General features: G+C 38.9%; 1 protein-coding gene across 4 annotated transcripts in view; it reads right to left on the bottom strand.

Moving 5' to 3' along the window:
• LOC117419809 (xylosyl- and glucuronyltransferase LARGE1-like) overlaps positions 1–24,486 on the bottom strand; it is a 133,264-nt gene that overhangs the window by 38,166 nt on the left and 70,612 nt on the right. For all 4 annotated transcript variants that reach the window (XM_034032987.3, XM_034032986.3, XM_034032985.3 and 1 more), the window contains 3 exons: positions 22,348–22,539; positions 5,812–6,113; positions 4,666–4,748 (listed from right to left, as the gene is read on the bottom strand). In XM_034032987.3, coding sequence (XP_033888878.1) covers positions 4,666–4,748; positions 5,812–6,113; positions 22,348–22,453 — 491 coding nt within the window. In that variant the 5' untranslated portion in view covers positions 22,454–22,539. The remainder of the gene's footprint in view (positions 1–4,665; positions 4,749–5,811; positions 6,114–22,347; positions 22,540–24,486) is intronic.

Below are 24,486 nucleotides of genomic sequence, written 5' to 3' on the forward strand. Positions count from 1 at the left end.
ATCCTGTTCAGAACAAAGTAGCGAGTTCGGTTGTTAATTCAGTTTGGTTTGTTAATGCTCACTAACTGTGTGTGTGTGTTACACCGCACAACAAAACTGCAGTTGGTGCTCAGTGGATTTCTGTGCAACTAATGATGTCATTGTTTATCAGACATTTCCATGTGATATAGGGGCAAGCTTCTGATAATATCATGCTGATCTCTACCCCAGTTTGGGGAAAAAAATTTGAATTTTTACAATATAAAAGTGGCTGTACAGTATTGAAATATTCTGAATATAAAGTTTGATAAAATAGCATACAGAATGCTGAAATGTGTAAGTTTAATGCTTTATGCTTTTAATTATTACAATGTGTTATTCATGTACAGTAGACTGTATATTGCAAATACATTTTTATAAACTATTTTAATCAATGCAATACCTGGTAATACATTTGAGTTCCACAGAAAAACAAGCACAGACCTTTTCTGCTTATTTTACAAGGTTATTGGTGAACTTCTAATAAAATCAACTCTGCTTATTGTAACCATTTAGATCCAGTCTCTATGAAGTAATAATAAACTTGTTTGACTGCATATAAAAGCAGTATCCCCCTGTTGCAAGTCAGTTTAAGTCCTGATGAGCCAGACAGGCAATTTGACAGACTTTGATATTACAGTAGTCTCCGCGTATTGGAACACCTCCTAAGAGAACAAACTGATTTTCCCCAATGTAAATGCTCCGGCTAAAAGAACAGGAACTTTGTTTAAAAGAACACCTTCTTGGCACCGATAGCAATTCATTCACAACGGATACAGTACTGTTTTGTAACCGGATAACTTATCATCATCAAACTTAAATTAAAATGGTTTATTCAGTCTTTTCAAAAGTGTCTTATCGTGAGAGTGTCTTGAGGCACACTGATTAGTTTATTCAATCTTTTAAGAACCACCGTCATATCATTGACTCGTTTTTCATTTTGATTTCCACGAGTGCACTTCATCACTACAAAATGGCATGTAAACAAACGGTAAAATACGGTGCTGTTCCTCTTGCTACAAAATGTTAGAAATAGTTTGAGCTCTTGAAAAAAAAACCCTGAATCAGACACAAGTCGCAGAGCAATTTGTGTTTCCCGTTCTGGCGAGTTGCTTCACTATTCTGTTAAATAATGTTGTGCAGTCTTGACTATTGCTCCTGTACATGTATTTATAATTAATCTAGAGCTGCTGCCGCATTTTAACATGTGTAGGGATGCTGTGTTAATTTATTTTGACAGTTAGTTTATTAACATTAGTTTGTGTTACTTTATTATTCTAGTTATTTAACATACACTTGCCTATTGCTTTTCTTTTACTTATTCAGTTCATTGCATATGTTGATGCACGAGCGTTATGAAAAGCAACACATTTATTTATTGATTCATATTGTGTCTGGTGGTCAACTCCGTCTTAGAGAACACTTTGCTTGCTTCCCGAGGGGTGTTCTCTTAGCCGGAGATGACTGTATACAGAGGGCTGATGGCAGTCACTACTGGTGGATGACGTGCAATATTCCTCACTTGCGGCTCATTCAATCCATTCCAGTGCAGGACTTTGTACCATCCTGCTACTTTATTACCTAATTGAACACCCAAGTTCAATAAAACAATTGGAACTGGTTGGCACAAGACTCGGGACAATTCAGTTCAATAACCAAAGACAAGGTTGGAAAGAGCCACAAGTGAGGAACTGCTCTAAGGGTGGGTTTATACTTGGCAATTATTGCCAGCAATTTGTATTATCTACACTTGTCAATTTATTGCTGGAAATATTGCTAACAATTTCATGGCAATGTATTGATTTATATTGGGTATTTAGGCAATTAACTAAATGTCTGGGTTCATGTTTCATATAGTGAAGTTGCATTTCAAATTGATAACATACAGGGAAAGTATAAAATCCTTTGCATCTCCCCAATCTCAGATGAAAAGTGTATCTGTGTTGTGTACTAGCTGTTTTACAGTACAGTATGCCATAATTTGGTACAATATTTTCCCTAAATGTCAATATTTTGATCTGCTTAAAACTACCACATAAAGCAATATAACAATAATCAGTAGTACTGCAAATGCACATAAATCCTGCAGCAGTTTATTTTTGTATCTACTGTTATCGGGGTATAGACAACCTCAACACTGAAATGTGCAATTAATCAACTATGGTGTTTAATTTATTATTGATATTCTCCACATAACGTTAGAAATAACACTACAATGTTGTTATCAAACATAAGTAGTAAAAAAACAATTATAAAAGTATAACAAAAACGGTTAAATTTTTTTTTTAACTGGCTAATTAAAATGTCAATGACTATCTGTAATCAAAAGACAATAAACCTGTTGCTTATGCCTAACTGTTGTGTTGAATTTTAAGTCAAGTTGAGAATACAGCATATCCATCTTTTTTTATTTTTTTTTTGCAGCCCCAAAGACAATCATGAACTAAAAAAAAACAAAAAAAACAAACAAATCAAATCAGTGATGCCTCTTCTTCCATGCTCCACTTATTCTTGGGCGCTGCCATCTTGGAATGATGAGTAAAATGAAGTCACAGGCTGAAACACTGCCGCCAATATTGCTCCCTCTCCGGCTCTCTCAGCAAGATTGCAAGAAATCTTGTTCAATATATCTTGTTCAATATATATACAAGCAAGTCTGTAGCAATTTGCCGACTAGCAATTATTGCTAGCAATAACTGCCTTGTGTAAACCCATCCTCAAGTGACGATTTTTTTTTTTTTTTTCTTTTTTCTTCCAATTTGAAATGTCCAATTGTATTTTTAGGCTCAGCTCACTGCTACCACCCCTGCGCTGACTTGGGAGCGGCGAAGACGAACACATGCTGTCCTCTGAAGCTTGTGCCATCAGCCGACTCAACATACACCAACTTCCCTGCAGAGATTGAGGCAGTAATCATTTAAATGACCATGTAATTTAAGAGGGGTTGTAAATTTGAAAAATGGAATCTACATAATTTAAGTCAAGGGAATATATTTTGTTTAACAGTGCAATACTGGTAATCCCTTTGAAGGTCATTTGGGACAGGTGATAGCGTTTAGAAACAAATTCACCTCTCCAGACACTCTTAATAGTATACATACTATCTGCATACGCCCTATGCATTCCCACTTATAACCACAGCTGCAAAAGACCACGAACAGACAATATTTTAGCATCACTCTGCGGAGGAGCAGATTAAAGCCATTTTCATAAAAAATGAATTTAAAACATTCTTTGTTTAAGTAAATACTAAGCCGTACACAAGAAATACATTTGGCATATAGGCTATCCTATGGTAAAGCACAATGGGAAGCAGTATAATGTATTACAGTGGTTACAGCTAAGGGACTAGGAGGCAGCATGGCCTTATTGTTACATCTGTGGGATTTGGAAGCAGTGTGGCCTATTGGTTATAAATTAGAGACTGAGAGGCTATGTGACCTGATTGTTAAGGAAGAGGGACTGGGAGGCAGTGTGGCCTATTGATTACAGCCGAGGGACTGGGTGGCAGGGAACATATTGTTAGTCACTCTTTCTCTCTCCCACTCCCCTCACTCAATCTCTTACTCATTCACTCACTGCCACTCTTCTGTTCCCATGGGAGCCAGCTGTGTCTAGTGGTTAGAGCGGAGTGTCTGTATCGCAGTGTGGTCCGCAGTTAGAACTGAGAACACGTAAGCAGTGTGGCCAGGTGGTTAGAGCTGAGGGACAGCAGTCGTTGGAGACAAAGACAGTCAAAAGGCTCCAAAGGTGAACTTGCGCTCCGATGTCATGCTTTTTCATGAGGGAATAGACATCTAGCGTATCCAGAACGTCACTGTACGTGTGTTTTTAGTAAACAAAGCAGCACCCTCAGTTAGCGGCATTTGTGACAAGCTGATTTTAGCATGTGGTGCCGCTGAGAATTTAAAAAACAAAAAAACTCCTATATTCTTTTTTGGGACATTTTCAATAACCGTTCTACTGTATACAAGCTTCTGATACGTTCCAACTACTAACTGACTCTCGTAATATTGCAACAGTACAATTTATAAAATATCCCGCCCCTGTTGTGACTGTCAGCACTGATTGGCCTATTATCGTTGTGTTCAAAAGCAATGTAAAAGGGTGCAGGGCACTGCACACACAGCTCATAAGATTCACAAAACTAGCAGGATTTATCATTGCACAGCAGGTGGACAGCACCCCTGTATTTCAAGCCGCACCCCCAGCATCCCTAGTTCCAACACCCATGTAGCTGAGGGACTTTGAGGTAGCAGAGTGATATGGTCTGGAAGGAAATGTCAGGTTAATGTTTGAATTCGACAGAATGGAGAAAATAGACTAAACTTGATAAGACTTGGCAGCAGTGTGGAGTAGTGGTTAGGGCTCTGGACTTTTGACCGGAGGGTCGTGGGTTCAATCCCAGGTGGGGGATGCTGCTGCTGTACCCTTGAGCAAGGTACTTTACCTAGATTGCTCCAGTAAAAACCCAACTGTATAAATGGGTAATTGTATGTAAAAAATAATGTAATTGTATGTAAAAATAATGTGATATCTTGTAACAATTGTAAGTCACCCTGGATAAGGGCGTCTGCTAAGAAATAAATAATAATAATAAGAGGTGAGGAGAAATTGTGTTTTACAAAAAAAAAGAATAATAATTACCGGTGAAACAGGACAGATTTCACAAGTGTGACCACATCCCGACTGGCATTGTAGCCTGCACACACAATTGCTACATGGATAGTCTGCAAGGGAGAGACAGAGAGAGAGAAAGAAAGAAAGAGAGAGCATTAATTAATTCTTGCAGGGCATGGAGGAGAAGTGAGTGGTGCTGGCTAGTAACCAGCACAGCAGGCTCAGTGACTTTCATCTCTAATAGATGGACTACAAAAAGTAGCTTGGGTGACGGAGGAGCAAGCTTCACTCTGAACTCATCACTAATGCCTTGCTCTTCGTTTTCAATTCTGCCTTTGCAGTTATAATTAATGGGTTTTGCTGTTTCAAACATGGGGCTCCTGCTGGGAACAAGACCCTGGATCAAGTGGTGTCAGTGTGATTGGAGCATTTTGATGTTTTATTAAATTAAAGTGAAAAAAAGAAAGGAACAGATCAAATCTAGATAAAGTATATTTCAAATGAAACCCATATTTATCAAACTGAAATGCATACATTAACTTGGTTATAAGGAAAGAACAAACACAATAATACACACTATTTTAAAATACTTTAAATCTGATACTAAGAATATTAAATATGCATTGAGTATACTGGTATATTGTATGTATAATAGGTACAATGGGGTATATATATCAGTACATTGTTACTCTTTACAGATTGACTTTAATGGCTATAATGTCACTCCTGCACATGCCGTTTATTTATAACCAGCATTATTCACCTGGTTAACTGGGCTATATAACCTTTACAGTGCCATTGATTGGAGGTCTTGTTATTTTAGTGTCTCTTCCAAAGTTCTAACATAAAGGTTGTAACAGTGTGTAACCTACAAAAAAATAAGTGTGGTCTCTTTAAAAATACACTCAGTCTGGCAATTTGGGGTCCAGTTTTGATCTTGTTGGGAAGTTTGAATCTTGCTGTATTACAATGTCATTTGTTATACACGTAAGCAATCAGGATTTGACAGCACTGTTTCTGAAATTATATTTATGGAACAAAAATTTATTTGGTGTGATTAATTTCTAATTACTTTTAGTGCAACATTATTTAATAATTTTATACAAACCTTTGCTGGTCTTTGATAACAATCCATGTGTTCAATTTTCTCTTTGTAAACTGCTGGTGCCTTACCTCACACTTGTCCACTGGGGGGTGCTGTGCGCAGTCCGTGCTGTTCCCAGGAGCTCCTGATCGCTGGCCCTCGTTGTCCCCCGTCCCCTCCTCTGTGGAGTATGTCCGTGACTGGTTGCTGTGGTGCCCATGGGGAGGCTTGTGGGCGTGGCCTCTCTGCGATTGGCTGAGCTGCCTGCGTAGGGTGCGGTTCTCTTCTTCTACCTCTCTAACCCTGATCTCCAGAGCGTGGTGTCCCCGGGGGACGGCAGATACCATGGGGGATTGAGGGTCTACGGGAGAGAGGGGCATGGGCTTCACTTCTGGAATGGACAGAGAGAAAGAGAAAGAGATAGGATGGATAAGAAAGGAGCAATGGCCATCAACACCAGGCAGACGGATATCTACATCATCAGATGGAAGGAAACGCAAATGGATGGAGACACAGATGGATCACATTCGTTTACTGTAAAGCTACATCTCAGTTGGTGCTTATTTTGGCGAGTGCCGAGTTCAAATCAGCATGAAGTTTTAACATCTACTCTCATGTAATGGAAATCGCTGAATAACAAACTGAATAAAAATGAGAAAGCTCAGAATCACCAATCAGGAAGCTACACTGCAGGTCCCATTGACTGTAGAACTTTCATACAAAACTACCTTTTAAGAAAGTGCAATGTAAGGAAAGCAAAGCATTATCAGGCATTACCTTGATTGCTGACCTTGTCTGTACGGCAGCTCTTGCCTTCCTAACTCGTTCAACTACTAGATGGTAATGCAAGATTATATTGTTTAAAAAACAAATAGTCTTTAAAATAACTCATGGATTGTGTGAACAGGCTCATAAACAATAAAGTCTTAGAAGCTTCAGCAAAATGATAAATGATTTATGAGAATGCAGACTGTGGTTGTGCTAATTAGAGTGTTATCGCTTTAACAAGCCTCCAGCAGGACTTAATTAAGAGAACAGAATGAGTGTCTCAGAGGGAACACCCTCACCATGGGTGCCGAAGGAAAGCAATGGACACCCAAAGCAACTGTTAAAATGATTGCTGATCTCTGGTACAAGGTTGCATGGCTCAATGATTTAAGACCAGGTTGTGCACCATTAAAAGACCCAGACCCGAATAAAGAGGTGAACGCTGTGGTTGATAGCAAGCCTTGATTTACCTCACAGAGACCTGGGTTTGGAAACAGCTTGTACAATATTAAACTATTTTGAGCTTGACTGAACACATAAGACCACTAAGCCGAGCGCACAGAGAAAACCATGCTCTGTTTTCCTATTCTTTATTATCTTTGGATTTTTTCTGCCATCTGTCAATACAATCAGGTGAATCCCGTCCCACAAAAGAATAAATAAAAAGAAGATGCCAGACCCAATCCTAATCCACATTACCATTGCTAATATATCTGTCATTCCTGCACCATTTTCAGAAATAGCAGCATTAATTAAAAATAAAATACAGCAGGGCCCAGGTTGAATGGCAAAATATTACAGCATTCACTGAATTTGTGGTATAAAATCAGTTAGGTGTGTCAATCAGCCACAAGCAGAAAATTATTTTTCACTGCTGAGATTCATACTGGGCCCTACTCACAAAAGCGTTAACTCTTGTCAGGGGTTATTAAAAACATTTCAAATCTGTTTTGATGGATTATACACATTACTTTTCCAGACTGTTGTTTTGTAAATAACTCAAAGCTTTGTGAATGGTAATTTTTTTATGTTTTAATGCATTTAGAGTGCCCAATTATTTGACCTTAGATTTTCTCTCAAATATACTGTCAATTGTCACTGCAGCAGTTACCAACATCATCTCAGGTGCTAAGCCAATTTTACACCCAGGAACTGTAGGCTGTGTGGTCCAGTGGTTAAAGAAAAGGGCTTGTAACCAGGAGGTCCCCGGTTCAAATATCACCTCAGCCACTGACTCATTGTGTGACCCTGAGCAAGTCACTTGTGCTCCGTCTTTCGGGTGAGACGTAATTGTAAGTGACTCTGCTGATGCATAGTTCACACACCCTAGTCTCTGTAAGTCGCCTTGGATAAAGGCGTCTGCTAAATAAAAAAAATAATAATAATAATAATAACTCAAGAGCAGAGCTAGCGGCCTCTGGAGAATAAAGACCAGCCTTACAGGTGTCTGCTCTCCTCCCTAACCCACAGGGGGCACCAGAGGCAATATGATGCTCCCTTTGGACTCTTCAACGAAGACTGGCAACTTCTGTGTGAACTTGTGCTGCCCTGACTGTATGAAATCACCATGTGGTAATGCTTTTATCAGGTGAGCAACTCTAGGACCCCTGCTTAATTCAAATTCTAAACCCCTATGCCAGAGGGTTTAGTGACATTTTAGTAAAATCGCTTCAGGGTGATACTAACAATTATAACATGTATTCCCCAAATCACACACAGTACTTTCTAATTACAAAAACACTGAAACCTCTTCTTCAACAGTCATATACAGCAGGTCCCTAATGCTTCAGCTGGCTAGGCAGGGGATTTGCAAGTGTACAGTTTTCCTGGAGATAGCAGTGAGGCTGCATTAAGAGAACCACTGCCTACACCCTAAGCACTGCATACACTACATCTTCTCTCCCCTCTAGTGCCAGAACACTGGAAAATACTAAAATATGCACTTAACATATTTAGGCCAAACCTGCATTATTAATATATTTATATATACTCACAATAAAATGTAATGGAAAGCAGCTGGACATATCCTGTAATAATCTAGTGTGAAGGGGGCAATGTAAGCACAAGGGCAGCTACAATGGCATGAGCCTTTGGTAGACTGGTCCTACTGTGACAGTATTTTCATATTTTGACATACCAATGGAAGCAGAATGGACTGGTCTAAAGGACCAGGGTACAGAATCAGTAACTTACCAAAACAATTACATTTATATTGTGTGCATCATGTACAAAGGTCAGCTAAAAACCTGTAGCATGACAGTATGTTTAAGACTGGGTTTAAAAATACGAACGGTCTCAGCGCTCCGGATAAAGTCGTAACATGTTGGTCTCAAAGCACGACCAACGATGTATGGAACTAGATAGCCTCGCACTCAGATAGGCAGGACTGGAGTCATGGTTCTAAAATCAATGATACTTTACTGAAGTCAGTGTGAAGAACTAAGAACTGGGCAAAAAATGACTTGGAATGGATTTGGTATGTGAAGGTATCCTGGCTATAGAATTCTGTACAACAGAAGCTGAAGCATGTTGAGTGAAGTATTTGGAAGGCAGACAAACAGATAATTACAATAATCTGTGTGGTTACAAAAGAACAAATTAATGTCATTGTGTCTCAGCATGTTATTGTATAAGTATTTATTTAGTTGCCTGGTAATGGTTTTTAAAGAGTTAGTAGCTTTACATGTATTTATATATTTTTTTGTTTTAACTGTCACTTTACCTTTTATGATTATTGTAAAAACTGAACTATTATGTTTTGTTTTGTTTTTTTAATCTTTTTTCAAAAGTCTGTGTTGGAGAGCTTTGACTATGAGTCCAGGAGGTGCTCTTCTATTCCAGTTGTCTGCCATAGATGTATATAATATGTACCAAAAATTATTCCCATCTCCTCTACACAGATGTTGAAGAGGAGAAAGGACACTAATCTCCGCTCCTGCTGCACTAGAAGACTGGCTCTAACTCCTCTACGCTCCCCTGCCTCCATAGCCCGCTCCTTTTCCACCCTCACTCCACAGTGGTGAAATGACCTTCCTACAGATGTCAGGACTGCCCAGTCCCTGACCACCTTCCGGCACCTCCTCAAGACTCACCTCTTCAGACAGCACCTGTAGAACTCCCCTTTTTTCCCTCTGGATACTTATCACTCTTCCTTAAATGCGCTTTACCTGCTCTTACCTGCCCCCTATTTTACTGCATTTAATCTTGTACTTAAGCGTACTGTAATCTGTCACAAGTGTTATTTAATCTGTAGTATTTTGTATTTAATTATATCCTGATGTAACTATCACTGACACTGTTATCTGCTCTGTTATTGAATCGTATTTTGTCATATACTTGTACTTGCTAGAACCAAAGTCATTGTATTTTTATCTTGCTCTTAATTGTATTATTACTTGTACTGCGATTCTTGAAATGTATTTTTGTTTATGACTGTAAGTCGCCCTGGATAAGGGCTTCTGCTAAGAAATAAATAATAATAATAATAATAATAATAATAATAATAATAATAATAATAATAATAATAATCTGAACCGGAAACGGAAACACATGTCAAAGAGGTAGCCCTGTATAGAACTTCACCCCAGCAGCATGGGAAGCACATCTTTGGAAATACAGCATGATATGCAGAGCTACCATCAAAAAACCCCCCTCCTGAAATCGGCTGTACAATTCGCAAGGCATAACAAAAGTGATGATGTGAAGAAAGCGGACAGGATCAATAGGTGAAGCTGTCTACATAGCTGAAGAAGTGGAAACACTTTAATTCACAAAACACGATGAGCAACATGGGCAATCCATACTGGATCTTGTTGATTTATGCTAGACATATGATTTATAGGGCTCAAAACACTTACGGTAAATTGCAGCAAACCAATGGTTTCTTCAACCACTTCAAAGGACTAACTTCAGGACTAGAAAATCCCAAGGAACTGAACAAAATTAGTCCCAACTGCAGTGTACTAATAAGCCGATCCAGTAAATGAGTTTAACTGATCTGATCAAGTGAACCAAGTTACTGATCAGATTTAGACTGTCATAGTTTTTTTTGTTTTTTTTTAATGATCTGCCTGTCATTCTAACTATGGCCTAAAAAAATGCACATTTTGGGTGTCCATTTTCAAACCCATTGTGGTGAAAAAATAATGTTTTTTTTCCCCACATTCTCCCACAAAAACATACATTTGTTGTCTACTCAAATTCTAACTAAAAACACAGTGAATGGAAGTGTACGAGGGGTTTATGAAATAATGGTGTTCGGTGCAACCACTTTAATATGGGGGACTCCACTGTAGTAATAAACAGAATGCTATGCTATCAACATGCCTTTAAAATCCATTCCCCAACTCTTTATTAGCCTCAGTACCATTGCTCACCATGATTTAAATTTCTAACACTTTTTTTCCCACATTGAAAAGTCTCTCTGACGGTACAACAGTCCTCTCCTCCATTCATGTTGTTTCCCATTTATGCATTTTTCTCCTTTGAAAGCCAGCGTTTTATTGGGAAGCATTTTCCAAAGACTCATCGGCATTGTGAATGTCATAAGGAGAATATTCCTGCAAGAGACTAACCAACGTTGTGGCTTTACGCTGCTATATTGCACCTAATGGAGCAGCACTGGCTTCGCCACACATCAATTTTGTCGAGATGTCATGCCATGATTTAAGCGGTAAATCCATGCTTTGGTAACTCCAATCTTCAATCTCTAGATCACGAGCAAACTGATCTGCTTTCGCCAATAAAATTGGTCACTAATCAGCACGTTGTTAGCACCAGCATTTCGCATCCACTTCAAAAGACATTCTTCAACTTCATAGTGAGACAAAGTCCTCATTCTTTTCCAACTGACGCTGAAGTTTGCTTCCGAGATAGCACCAATAAGTTTTCAGCACCCCGAATTTGTCAGCACCGGCACTAACTGTAACCTTGTTTTCAGTAATTTCCTGAATAACCTGAGCTTTAAAGCCAACTGAACGAGAATGAAGTTTACACTTCTCACTCATTGTGAAGTGATACTGCAATTATTATTATTATCATTATTATTATGTATTTCTTAGCAGATGCCCTTATCCAGGGCGACTTACAATAGTTACAAGATATCACATTATTTTTACATACAATTACATTATTTTTTAAACATTATTTTTACATACAATTACCCATTTATATAGTTTGGTTTTTACTGGAGCAATCTAGGTAAGGTACCTTGCTCAAGGGTACAGCAGCATCATCCCCCACCTGGGACTGAACCCACAACCCTCCGGTCAAGAGTCCAGAGCCCTAACCACTACTCCACACTGCTGCCCCATTATTATTTTGTATTGTATATTTGCAAATGATATTTAAATTTTACTTTAACATGGATTTAAAAAATGTTCACAGCCTTAGAGATTGATTTTATCGACCTATATCCACCAGGATAAGTCAGAGCTGGACAAGTCACACACCTCAAATTACCTTACTGGGCCACCACACTTTGATGTACAGGTTGGAAAGGTTTCATTGGATAGAATTAGGGTTACTTGTATCTACTGTCAAACTGAGTTCCAGTATCACAGAAGTGCATCTAGTCTGCTGTACCACCTGTGTGCTAAACATACTTTCACTTCTCAAAAAACACTTTCTAGTAGTTCTTCTGCTACAGACAACAACATTACAACAACAAATGATACCCGTCAGTTTTTACAGAGTACTCTTTTAGAAATTCCGGATCACTGCAAACCTATGAATCCATGAAGCCAAGTATGATACTATAACCAGTGCTGTTGCGAAAATACCGTTTCATGAACTAAAATTATATCGATATGTTTTTTCATTATTATTATTGATAATTGAATGAAGAACTATTATTTTATTTACAAATATTTATTTTGAGAAAAAAAATCAAGTTGCCTTCCTCGCTTCCCAGTCTTGGAGGCTGAGTGGTTCAGTCTCACCCCCGTGAGGGCAGCTCTCTGCGAGCCAAAGGGAATCCATGTGCTCATCCATAACTCACAAAGCACTTCCCTCCGGTTATCAATTCCTGAGGTTCTTTCTCCACAAAGCCCTCATTCCTGTCCCGTGAAATTATTTTTTAAATAAATGTTCAGTTCTAAACCATGTATTGTGTTTCTTTTTTAACAAAGGGCTCACAATTCATAAAATCACTCAGGTAAAAGAATGTCTTGTAGTTTGCCCATATTTTACTAAAAGGTTCAAGTGGTCCCTCAGGTCATAGAATAACAGGTTTTTTATACATGTATCTCTCTGAAAACACTAAGTGGCATACATAACAATAGAAATTAAAAAATAATATTAAATAGAGTGTTGAAGTACTTTATAATGTTCCCCAGAGTGTTCTGAAAAAAGGATACCAATGCCAAGATGCTACTGTAAAAAATAGATTTTTTGTGAATATTTTATAGGAAGAGAGTCAAATATAGCCAAAAAACAACTGGTCCTGGGGAGCATCGCACTGAAAAACACTTAGTCCAAAGGGTTAAAAACCTTTTTTTTTTTTTTTTTTTTTAAGTTTCCACTTTAAAAGAAAAGACCTTGTGTGTGATTTTTTTTTTTCATACTGTAATTGCATCCAATTCAGGCTATTTTGGTGTGCACTAAAAATATATGTGGAGGAAAATAAATACAGCATAACAACACGTTTGTGTGCAACACAACAATGTGTGTGCAATGGAACAGAAGTCACAGCGTGAGACCGGCATTGGCAAAACCTCAGATCAATGATTTGCTCCTTGCTAGTACTGTAAGTATGCAGACACAATGAAAAATAATTTAAATAATACATTCATATGTGTTGTGCTGTTTATTTTTGTTTTTACAGCACTGCTGAATCACTACTTATTCATGATTATTCATGGAGAACTCTTTAAAATAAGTGGTTGGTGCAATCCTGGAGGACTACCTAGTTCGGTGAAATGCTCTAAAAACAGCTGTGGCTTATCCTGGCGGGACATAGGTTGATCAAATCCATCAGTTAGTATAACTACACAAGTGCCACAATTGCCCTATTAAAATGACCTTAAAATGAACAACAATGCACCAGTGGGACTAAAAATTCCCATTTCATAGAGCCTTGTCCTTTAAACAGACAACACCTTCCAAATTATGGGCTGCAGTTGTGTGTGTGTGTGTGTTGTGGGGGCAGCTTGGATGCAGCAACCACAAAGCTTCTGGCTGGGAGGCATATGTTCCTGTGCAGAAACGATATGTGCAATAGAAAGCACTCAGGGCAGGTGTTTGGTATACCAGGGAATTCAACCGCTGATGGGAGCCCCAGAGAAGTAAAAATGCATGAGGAGGTATCAGAGGATAAGCCAAGCAGTGAGCTGACTAAAATCTGCAGATGGGGTTGCATCTTTCTGTTTGTATACAAGTACTTTATTGAGTTGCACGACAAGATTTCTTCTATCTGGAATTTAAACAGTTGTAATTGTTTCATTATTGCACTCTCGTCACCAGATCTCACAATATAATTTGTGGTGTTTTGTTAGTAATAGACAACAACCTTGACCAATGACAAAAAGCAGTGGCTTTAAATTGTGTGTGTATATATTTATATAAAATAATGTATTTTCCTGTTGCTGAACCACAAATGTTAGCAGGATAACTTCAGTTTGTTTAGCCTTATCAGGTGTTATTACAGAACTTATACACCTAGTGAATTTCGTGAGTGCCACAAGTGGAATATCAAAGCAGTTTACACTTTGAAAATGAAGTTTCAACACATAATGAGTTTTGCTGTACTAAAATAAAAAATGTATATGAATACATGGATTCCAATAATTCAGGCGCTTGAGAAAGTGGTGCGCCTGTTAGCCTTGTCCCTTGTAGGGTGTCCCATGGCTGTCGCCATCTTTTTCTTCTGTCTGCATTTATAAAATTACCTTGTGTAGTACAACTAATATGAGTAATTGGAGGACACTTCCTAACATCTACACCAGGAAACATATTGTATTCTCACTTGGTAGCTCGCCTATATATATATATAAAGTTAGTGAGGCAGTGTTTTCCTGCCCCCCTTCGCCCTCGGCTCTGCAAGACTGATAACTCTTTAAAAAACGGATATTGATTGAGTAGCAGAATTCAAAACAAAAGCCTGGGGGTCTCTCCTATGCTCTCCTCTGGTTTAAACATGCATCAAAAGTATTTCATGAGCTTCAGCCATGGAAGCAGGGGCCCAGCCAAACACTCCCATTTCCTCTTCCTCTGCATGAAAACCTTCCATCCATTCCCCCACTCGTTTATCAATCCCCATTGGTCCTGAGACATCGAGCCTTCTCTCTAGTGCTACAGCAGGGAGGTCGATTAAAACGTAATGTTCAAGTACTGTATACCCTTAGGCAAGGTGTGTAGAGCTTGCAGTTTGAGGGAAGATGTGACCCTGCATTCACTGTGAGGGCTGCTACATACGTGCTCCCTCTTTTCTAATTTCCTTATCATTTTCTCTCACCTCAGGTTGAGAGTTATCCACCTTCAAAATACAATGTATCTGAATATTCTTCAGCCAGTCTTAACATTGATGTCACAGAAGCACAATAGCATTTCATCATGCTACAAGACAAAACAATGTAACAATGCAAGACAACTTTGTTTTAATTAATTAAATAGTTTCAGCTTTCTTCAATTTGTCACACAAATGTTTGTAGGGCATACCCAAGGTCAGGACCAGTTAACCGGTCAGATGTGTCGAAAGCGTGTTAATTATGAAAACATGCAGCACCTCACAGGAATCTGTTGATATTGCTTTTACTAAATAAAATATTCTTTGAACAATCTTTGCCATGATGTGGGAATTGAAGAAAAGCAAAGCGAATAATACTGCTGTAGATTTAAAAAGCATGCAGTCATTTATCACACTCACAAAGCGTCCATGGAATGGAAAATCTGTTTAAGTGTGTGAAAATCCATGACACCGAAAGTCAAACATGTGGATACTGCAGGCACAGCCAGGAGTATGCCGACTCACTTACTGTGAACACCTATGAGTTCTGAACTCAGTGGGGTCAATTGCTCTCAGCAGTGATATTTAAATATGTTGTACAAATTATGAAAACGCAATGTGAATTGCTTTCAGTACATTGCAGTTGAAAAAAGATCCTTATAAAAGTTACCATATTCCTTTATATTGCAATAAATCCATTATATTGCTCAGAACACAGGCAGAGACAGCATAGCAGCAGGCGCAGGGGGGCGTGGCCCCTGTGTGTGTGCCTTTATTTTACAGCAAGACGTTACAATATGTAACACATTACAGTAGAAAAATATCCCTGGAGTAAAGAATACTTTGTGTAGGCCTTACAACTAGTGAATTAACTACAAAACAAAGGATGCCAAATAGCAGTTCAAGTTAAATGTTTTGTATATTCTCAAAATGAACAGTATACAAAGTTGACACCACATTTTATTTATTTTTTACTTTTTCATTCCTTGTCATTGCCGTTTCTTCACAGTAAACAGTGACCATAGACACATTTTCATAAAGTAATAACATGAGGTTTACTTGTGCCTTTTTGTAACTGAAGAAGCAAACGAAAACTGAAATTTAACTTTAAACACTTCAAATAAAGGGGGAAAAACTCACCATTTTGGTTCTCGTTTATTACATTCCAAGTCACAACAAAAAATATGCAATATATAAAAATCTATACAAAAATCACTACACATTTCCAGCAAGTTGGGCACTGTTTAGTGTGACATTTCAGAATGACATGCTTGCCTTTTTCTGTCCCATGCGATTGTGCTGCTTTAGAGAGAGTCATAATGCGTCTTTGACACTGTGTGTGCGCATAATCTGGTTTGTTTACTTTTTGCTGTCTAAAACTTTTAAATAGAGGCTCAAGAGCTGCTGTGTTGATCCTGTTTATTTATATATATATATATATATATATATAAAACAAAGATATATTTTATTACAGAGTGTGTGAGAGCGAGAGCGAGAGAAAGAGAGAGATACACATATATATACACAAGTTGTTTTTTTATGTTGATGCTATTACTAGTGTTTATTAAAAGGTGAGGTTACTGCTGGCACCAGGAGAGCTTCGCCTCACAGTTCTGTGAGCTAGAGAGCACATGCACCTCAATCTTGGGCCCCTCTCTAGCAGGGACTTTGCCAAATCAAGTGGTGATTTAGTGATTTGAAGTCTTGTCCACTGGTGGCTAGATGAGACCACCAAACTCTTAACACTTGAGCTTCAATCAAACCCCAAGAGACTAGTAAAATTAGCCTGCTGCTCCATATAAAACCATAAACCACAGGATGGTTAGCTCCACCCCATGGCTATCTTTTGTAAAAACTGCTGAGTGCACCGGTTTCTTCTGAATCTTGATACACATATTTCCAGGAAGGCAGCACTCAGCTATGCAGGCTGGTCACACATAAGGTGGTGAACAATGGCTTTTTTTTATTTTATAAGCACTGTTTTCATTTATTCTGTCGATGCACAGAAGCCTAGTAGGAAAATGTTGTTAGTTAATCTTTCTCTCTCCCACTCCCCACAATCCATCTCTTACTCATTCACTCACTCACTCCCACTCTTGTGGTCTCCATGGGAGCCAGCTGTGCCTAGTGGTTAGAGCTGAGTGTATGTACCGCAGTGTGGTCCAGCAGTTAGAACTGAGACCAAGGAAGCAGTGTTACCAGGTGGTTAGAACGGAGGGTTTGGGAGGCAGTGTGGTCTTGTTATTAAAGCTGAAATACTGTTTGAAACTAAGAGCTTGTTAGACAGTATGGTTTTGTGGTTAAGACTGAAGGACTGGGGGACAGTATGAGCAATAGGTAAGAACCGAGGGAATAGGAAGCAATATTACCCAGTAGTTTATGCCACCGTCAATTAAAATAGTACCCTCCCTGGCAATTACATATTTTACTGACAGAAATACACTAGACTCACAAGCACCATCTGATATTTAATTTTCATAACCTTGATACAAAGAGCCCTATTATAATGATCTAAACTTGGCAGTATTTAGATCTACCGTAATTTAGATACATTAAAAAGACTGCAGTGGGCTTTAGCTGTTTGTTTCCTGCATCCCATTTGAAATCTGTCTTTCTTCTTGTGCTTCTCAGCAGAAACGGATGAGGATCTATCCTGTACACATTACAGTATGTTTGTGAAATGGGGTTTAACAGCTCTGCATAAAACACATCTATTTATACCTCTACAGGGGGTGTGGGATGGGTAGCATCTGTAGAAAATAACTATGTGACACAACACAGACAGATTTGTGCAGTCACATAACACTTAATCATTCATTTATTTGACAGTGTTTGTTACCCTAGATAAAGCCATTCGGATGGAATAAATTTCTGTTTTTGACAGCCCAGTGGGACAGAGGAACAAAGTGTATTGAAAGGGATTCAACCCTTGCTCCCTGTCCTCAGCTTTAAAGTTCAGAAAGATAATAAAACAAGCATATCAGTAACATGCAACCCTCCCCACACATCTGTTAAAAAAAAAAAAAAAAAAAAAAAAAAAAAGAAAAAGAAAAGAGCTATCACTATGATAAAGTTGATGACTACACTATGTAACGCAATTTTTGTTCCTGGGTAGTAAGTGTTATTTCCTAATTGCTTATGCCTCAAAAGTATAGAAAATGGCTATTATTCCCCACAAACTTTGCTTTTGTGACCAGGACAGTGATATTTTGAAATGTACCTATTTCCAATGAGAAAACGGGCGAATTTGTGTCCTTTCGTTCACATAAAAAGTCAGAAAAAAACAACATATGAATCCAAATTAACATGTATTTATACTAAAGTAATAAAAAAATGACTACAAAAGATTTAGAAATGAGTAGTTTTTCGAGATTTACGATTATACTGTAAATCACTTTCACGAATCAGCCCCCAAATGTAGTCTCCCATCATACACATGACTCACCTGGCCATGGAACCATTTTCTCAATCACAAGTGAAAGAAACACCTCACAATTGTGTCGAATTGGGCTGGAATGACCCAAACTCAATTGAATATGGCAATGAAACAAGGAAATACAGTGGCTGATCATTGAACAGGGCCATATTGTTTTTACCGAGTCAGACTCCAACACTAACCAATAGGAAACTGTGCTTCCCACATTTGATCAAATGCACCCTCCCACCACAGACAGAACACATGTCACATCGTAGACACAATATTGCTTTCCACAGCTTTGGTGAACACAATGAATCCTTGCTGTAAGTCAAGCAGACAGCCCACCTTTCCGAGTAACAAGCTTTTAATTTGTCCGAAGCACAGACAAGTAAACAATTCTCCTCAACACAGCTGAGTGAATGAGGTTCATGGGTAATTATACCTCTCAACCTTCCAGATAATGATTAACATGAACATTAGCATCTATATATAATCTCCATCCTCAAGGTGTATATTAAAAAGGACCATTAAAAGGAAAGCATGCTTACAAAAAGGACACAGTATCACAGTTATGCTTTGATGACATGTAAAGTGTTCCATTACATTTAATTTCAGTGGGTTATTGTTATTTAAAATATATTACTACAGAATACACCTGCTGTGATGCAACTTCTTTGTTAGACTGGTCATCTTAGCGAGTTATATACCTGCAATTATACATCAACTTCTTATTTTGTACAGCGTTTGAAAAGGAACGGGCTACAGTAGTAATTTTAGTTTTGTAAGCATTTCTACGGCACCCGGGGTAGCTGCGTGGAGTCCACTTGTTCCGCTAGAATACTCGTGCATTGGGCAATCATCAGTGGCATGCCTGATGGTTTGCACCTCACCGCATTCACAGCTTGGCGAGTCCTTGATCTTCCATTTATGGAAGAAATATCCACACCTCCCATGCATTGTTCGGATGCGGCTGAGAGTGGTCCACTGTCATCGTGGCAAGGAGAAACCAGGCTGTTCCTTTGTAGGATCTTCGATAAGGTCCTTGTTTGGGACAACACTGTATTCCCACATCCAGCACCATTGGGTGGTGGGCTCCTTTCCGGCTGACAGAATCGAGGCATGTGTTCAGAATGGTCGTCTCGACTTCAGATGGGAGGATGGTGGGGATTATAAGATCTCCTTATACTCCCGAAGTGTTGCAGCATCCCATTGGATGTTCGATGGCGGGATGTTCGCGAGCACCGACAGCCACGGCAGTGGTGTAGAGCCGCTTACCACACGCAGCGTAACATTGATTTGGGTATCAATGAGCCCAGTGTGAGAGCTGTTGCACCAAACAGGTGTGCAGTATTCTGCTGTAGAATGGACTAGGTCTTGCGTTGATGTCTGAAGGGTCCCAGTGTCACATCCCCAGGAAGTCCCTGCCAGTTTTTGGAAGTGTTGACCCTGGATTTCATCTTCTTGCTGGTGCCTTCGAGGTGAAGACGATAGCTGAGGGTACAGTCGAGGGTGACTCTGAGGTATCGGGATTTGTGGTCACAGTTAAGGGGGACGCCACAGAATTTGACCTTGAGCGGCCTCAAGGCTTCAATGTTACTTAAATGGTAGGAGGACACTGACGTCTTCCCTACATTGGGCTTCAAGTGCCACGCTTTGCAGTACTTTGAGTACTTTTGAGCTGAATAAGGCCGGAGCTAGGATGGACCCCTCGTTCGGTCACCAATGTGCACTCTAAAAATTGGGTTGCTCAGCATTGCAATGATCAGGCGGACTGTGGGGCAGCATCGGATGAAATTTATCAGCTTCAGCAGGAGACCCTTCCACCACACGGTATCATAGGTGGACTAAGAGTCGATGAACGTTCCCGCTTTTTTTAATTTCTTCTGGTATCTGGCCTCAATGTGGCTGGTCAAAGCCAGCACCTGGTCGCAACAGTTTTGACCGGCTCGGCAACCCTGTCTGCTCCCTGGGGATCACTTGCTCAAGGATTGGGTTCAACCTTTCTAGGAGAATCCTCTCCATCAGTTTTGAACAGGTGCTGAGGAGCGAAATTGGCCGCTAGCTCTTTGGGTCTACCTCGTCCACGGAGAATGGCGCAGACAAGAGGTGAGGAGAGCTGGCTCTCTGATAGGGTGCAGTACAGTTCTTTATGAACTTGCTGTCTGATGTTTTTGTCCTTCTGAGCTTTGGAACTGCTGACCAGTTGTGCGGCGACAGCATCTGGGCTTACTTGCATGGTTTGTAAGCAGTTAATGTGGCACCACCCAAGAGACGAAGGAGACTCCATGCTTTGCGGCTTGACCTTCAGAAATCAAGCCCCCCAACCATTTCGCGCCTACTTCAATTACAGAACAGGACTTTGGTAGTATACACCCTCTGATGTCTACAGTTTACTTGAGAAATTCTTCTTCTCGCATATATTCTTATTTTTTGTAACCTTTATTTAACCATGATATCCAATTAAAATTAAACATGGTAAAAGGCAACGTGGAGTAAATAGCAAGGATAATATAGGCCTACATTTCATGTCATTATTTGTAAGACCACAATGTGAAAAAACAGATTACTCTTTTCCAAATTCTGTGATAATTATTAAATTATAATTTAAAGGAACCAAAAAGGTTAGGACATATGAGGCCTAGTATAAGTAAATTTACTGAGAAAGCATGGGAATTCACCTAAACAGTTGTATACCAATGGTTCAATCTTTGCAAGGATAAGGAAGAAGTCAGGCCAGCCAGTCACAATGATGTAGAGAGTAACCAGAGCTGGTTAGAAATCTCAATGGAACATGATACAGGGATTCAACTCTCAAGAACATATTGCCCACAAAGGATTTTAAGGTTAGCATATTGGATTTAGTCATATGACCCAATTTCAGCAACTTAAAGTTCTATGAATCACCTAAAATTTTCACAATTTCACTTTATTTAAATCTCCCACTACTACATTAAAAAATAAATCAATTTGCCACTGTAACCCCTTGGATTCCTCACTTTTATGTCACCTGGCTCCTTGATCGAAACAAAAAATCCTGCACGGTGACTGGAGTGAAGACGCTGTTAAACGGAAGCGAATTTCTTTAATATATTTATTTATTTATTTATTAACAGCAGGGTTACATAACTGCATAGGCTTGTACAGACTTTGTAAATTGTACAGTGTGGCAGCAGTGTGGAGTAGTGGTTAGGGCTCTGGACTCTTGACCGGAGGGTCGTTGGTTCAATCCCAGGTGGGGGACACTGCTGCTGTACCCTTGAGCAAGGTACTTTACCTAGATTGCTCCTGTAAAAACCCAACTGTATAAATGGGTAATTGTATGTAAAAATAATGTGATATCTTGTAACAATTGTAAGTCGCCCTGGATAAGGGGCGTTGGCTAAAAAATAAATATTATTATTATTAAGTTACTAGATAATATATACATTTGTTGTCGAATTTAAAATATTGCAGTGGCCACTTTTGTATATTTCCATATACACCTATAAAATGACACAAAATTACTGAATACAAAAAAGGGGAAATAAAAGTATATTGAAGACCTTTCCAGGATCAATGGACAATTGTAACTGATAAGCACTCCTTTTCTACAGCATCTACTGACAGCTTACAGAGTTATATGTCGAGTTACCAGAAAACATGATTATTAACCCCAAAAATAAGCTGTCATCAATTATTAGAAAGTATTACAAGATGTAAAAAAGTACTAACTTTTGATTGAGTCTTTTCTTGACAGCAGACAGAGTACATTTGAATTCCCTTCAGGATGTATGAAATGTGTTTGTTTAAAAAAAAAAAAAGAAGCGTCTCTTTGTAAGCTTGTCTTCCCCAGTTTGTGGATCCACTGTTGTTGTAGCAGTCATGTATGTATGTTTGTTAATTTTTATTACTTTTTGTACATACTAAATGTACCTTTTTTGTACATGCATACATTTTCTGAAATTCAACCAATTGGCTTAAATCATGAAAACGTTATGAAGTGCTGCAGGGTCTTACCTTGGAAGTTCCCGACAGAGAGGTACAGCCAGGTGAGAGCGGGAATGGAGAGAAGGGCAAGAGAGGCAACAAGGAACTTCCGGCGCCCACGACACATTCCCAGCATTGTCTGTGGAGTGTGCGGGGGACTCGGAACACAGCACAATCTCTATGTGGGCAAGAGCTGGTCGCCAGGGGGGCGCATGGCACTGTCTGTAGAGAAGAGGCGAGGAAAAAAAAAAAAAAAAAATCATAATCCACGCACATGCACAAATCTACACAGACCTGGAGTTCTGAAACTTAAAATTCTTAAATAAAAATAGTAAACTATAGATAATACAGATCTTGAAACTTGCACTAGCCTTGCACCCAGTCCTTGGTTTCAGAACTTTTCTGGTTACAGTATAGAATTGAAATGACCAGGTGCCAGGATCTTGAAGGAGTAGGTCCCTGCTCTGAACTGATCAGACTTCTCATCACAGCATAAATCAGACCCGAGTCTGTAGATTTACTAACAGGAGCTGTTCATTCAGCTAAAAAGGGAGGAATTTCTATTTAACATCAAACCCCTGGCTCCTAATCATTTTAATAATACAATTCATTGAAGGTGGTTCTGAAACCCAGGACTGGATAAAAGGTCTAGAATTTCATGACATTATGCATATTTACATCCCACAACCTCCCCCATCTTTGTTCTAGTAGCTTCCCTTAGGTCAAAAACACTACATTTTTCAGATTACTTGGCATAGATTTAGTAAACATGGTAAGAACAGTTGTTGGCATGCTGTTCTGTAAATTGCTAAATAGTGCTTGTGTTGCAATACCTTTCACAGATTGTTTTTGTATAGTATATGAAATGTACTTGCTTACGATTTTTCATTTGCTTACGATTGTAAGTCGCCCTGGATAAGGGCGTCTGCTAAGAAATAAATAATAATAATAATAATAATAATAATAATAATAATAATAATAATAATAATAATAATAATAGGCAGTACCATACTTTAGTGTTTTAGAAACACTGATGTACATGGTAATTTATAGTGCTCTGATGTTAATAAAAACTACAATGTAGTATAAAGGTTCCCTCTTAGATATCTGATGGACACCTGGAACCAATTAAATCGCATATGAGAGGATCTACTATACTGTAAAAGCTTTTCATTTTACATACACTCTCTGGCCCCTTTTTAGGACCTTGACTTCATATCGTGTTGGCCCTGATCACAGACTTTACACTACATGGCATAGACTCCACAAGGTGCTGGACGGTGTCCTGAGGGATGCTAATCCATTCAGTCATTAATATTTCACTCTATCTGTGTAGAGAGGTTGGCAGAGAACCATGACAATGAATGCATCATTCAAATTAATCCCAGACAATTGGATTGGAACCAGGGACAGTGGTTGTCAAGGAAGATGTCATGTTTCTCAAACCATTCGTGCACAATTCTGGCATGGTGGATAGGTACATTATTGTCTTGAAGGTAGCCACCATCATTAGGGTACAAGTGGGTACATTGTGGGCTTAAACCCAACAACGCTTAAGTAAACTATGGTAGTCACCCCACACCAGGGTGATGTCAAATCCAGTCAGGCAGTGCATGTTGGCAAGAATGTGCCTCTTTCTTACCTGTCATTACTGCATGACTTGCATTGCAAGTATTGGCACACTACATAATGACAGAACTCTGCCCAACACTGGACCATTTAGAATACCAAAATATTAAACAGACTGATGGAAAACAGTGACAGTGTTTTCAGTTTTGCAATGTAAATAAAAAGGCAGTGTTTTTTTTTTGTTTTTTTTAAAGAAGCAGAGAACCAGTGCGGTAAGGTTTGATTTTTCCCTTTATTAAAACAAGACATGTGAACCATTCGATTGAATTCAATGCGCAATGTTATTATGGTGTTTAGCATCAATAATATGTGAATATACTGCTATTGAAAAGCCAACTAAATGGGAATGTGTGACTGTGACTGATACACATACATTAAATGTGTTGGTTACAATGCGTTTATGTTTAATGTATGTCAACTTTTCTCTCATACAACAGCATTAGTATGCTTTCAGATATTTCAGTGCAAATACTGTATGGTCCCAAGTGAGCCATGGCTGCCAACTGTCAGTCTGCTATGTGAAACAGGTCACAGAAGTGT

The sequence above is a fragment of the Acipenser ruthenus genome, chromosome 14, assembly GCF_902713425.1.
Source record: "Acipenser ruthenus chromosome 14, fAciRut3.2 maternal haplotype, whole genome shotgun sequence".
NCBI classification, from domain to species: domain Eukaryota; kingdom Metazoa; phylum Chordata; class Actinopteri; order Acipenseriformes; family Acipenseridae; genus Acipenser; species Acipenser ruthenus.